The 1907-nt window shown below is 34.6% G+C and overlaps 1 protein-coding gene across 1 annotated transcript in view; it reads right to left on the minus strand.

Annotated features, from left to right (window-relative positions):
- The window catches only part of UBE2K (ubiquitin-conjugating enzyme E2K), an 87449-nt gene that overhangs the window by 2819 nt on the left and 82723 nt on the right, over positions 1-1907 (minus strand). Inside the window, exon 5 of the mRNA XM_012644502.1 lies at positions 1114-1213. Coding sequence (XP_012499956.1) covers positions 1114-1213 — 100 coding nt within the window. The remainder of the gene's footprint in view (positions 1-1113; positions 1214-1907) is intronic.

Below are 1907 nucleotides of genomic sequence, written 5' to 3' on the forward strand. Positions count from 1 at the left end.
TAAAAACAAAACAAAAAAACTAATTGATATCAATGTAGAAGATAGGGGAAGGAAGAAAGAGGCTGAGAAATGGGAGATCTATCAGAGCAGTCAAAATGAGAAATATTTTTAAAATGTGACCTACGGCAATCAGAATAAGTATGTAAAACAGTGACAGAGAGATACTGGGAATGGTATCAAAGGATAAAAGGAGATATAGAGAATTCCAAATGCTGTAACTCAGGTATTTAACTAAATTGGTGATAGTATCAAAGGATGAACAGGTTCGCAGGATTTAAGATTATGCATTCAGTTTTGGCAATGGTGTGCGGAGGTATCCAAGAAACATTCAGATAGAACTATGAGGTTCCAGACAGGCTCTTGTGCTCAGAAGAGAGGTTAAGTCTAAACATTTTATCAATGTACAAGTGGTACATCATTATAGATATGATCATACAGCTGAATGTATATAAGAGAAAATAAAGGTAACAACGTCAAAATGGAGGGACTACATTTTAAAAGGGAGAAAGAAAAGAAATACCTGTGGAAATGAGAAGGACCAACTATAAAGACAGCAAGAGAAGAGGGTAATACATCAGAAACCAGCCAGTCTGGCCGTAATTTGCTAATCCCTTGCCTCAGAATGATCCAAGATCAGAACCGAAAAATATTTATTTCATTCAACAAATTACAAGGTCATTGGAAACTTTACAATGCTATGTCAGTGCCATGGTAGGCAGTAACTAAAATTATCACCAAGAAGGGATCATCACTGAATGGAGGGATGGATAGATGGATACACATAGGATAAAGCTTGTGTAGTAAAGTGTTAATCACAGAATCTAGATGGTTGTTATATGAGTGTTCACTGAGTAATTCTTTTGACTGTGTGTGTCTGGAAATTTTCATGTTAGGAAAATAGCATTTACTCTCTACTCCATTAAAGTAGCATGTTAAAAATCAATAAATTTAGTTTTCAGTATTATATCTGATCAAATAACCTTACCACAAGAAAGAAAACCATTTCCAACTTTAGTTTCAACAGAGCATGCTCATGAGTATGCTCACAAATCACTAAAGTGGTTAGAGACTCATACAAAGTGTAAGAAAGTCTTTCAAAAGCAGTCATCTTACCTGATTTGCTACTACTGCATCTTGTGGATCATCCGGTTCTGCAGCTGCCAATAGTGCTTGCAATGACAATAATACCGTGCGGAGAGTCATTGCTGCTGCCCTAAAATTCAAAATATGAAAATGTCCCAGTTAAGAAGGCTCTGCATGGGAAAAGCAAAGCGGGTATTTTCTGAATAAAACATAAAAAACTAGTGGAGCTAAAAGTTATTTAGGATTTTATCTTAATTATGGAGTTAGTTTATAGAAATTTATATTTATATATCTGCCTATAAATTTTTCCTTTAATTTACAATTAGCCAATTTCTTAAGACAAATCATCTCATCTTGAATTTTCCTTCCTTTTTTCTTACTATTGCTAATATCATTCTTGTTAGCTTTACCCACTAACTTATTTTCTATCCATTTCTCTAAAGTGGTAAACTATTAGCATTAATAACCTGTGGAACTTTCTTTCAATGGCACTCTTGAAAACAAGATATTATCAAGCAAATATCCTTTATTTTCAAAATATTCCTTAACATTCTGTAATAGGGCATATTTTTTGCTTAAAATACATTAGTTAATGCTTCTAAATGTATTTGCAAGGAAAATATTTTTATAAAGCAAATATTTTTTTTTTTTGAGACAAGAGTCTCACTCTTTTGCCCGGGCTACAGTCATCAGCCTAGCTCACAGCAACCTCAAACTCCTGGGCTCAAGCAATCCTTCTGCCTCAGCCTCCCAAGTAGCTGGGACTACAGACATGCGCCACCATGCCCGGCTAATTTTCTTTTTCTATATATTTTTAGTTGTCC

Source organism: Propithecus coquereli, unplaced genomic scaffold, assembly GCF_000956105.1.
Source record: "Propithecus coquereli isolate 6110/MARCELLA unplaced genomic scaffold, Pcoq_1.0 Scaffold213, whole genome shotgun sequence".
Lineage (NCBI taxonomy): Eukaryota > Metazoa > Chordata > Mammalia > Primates > Indriidae > Propithecus > Propithecus coquereli.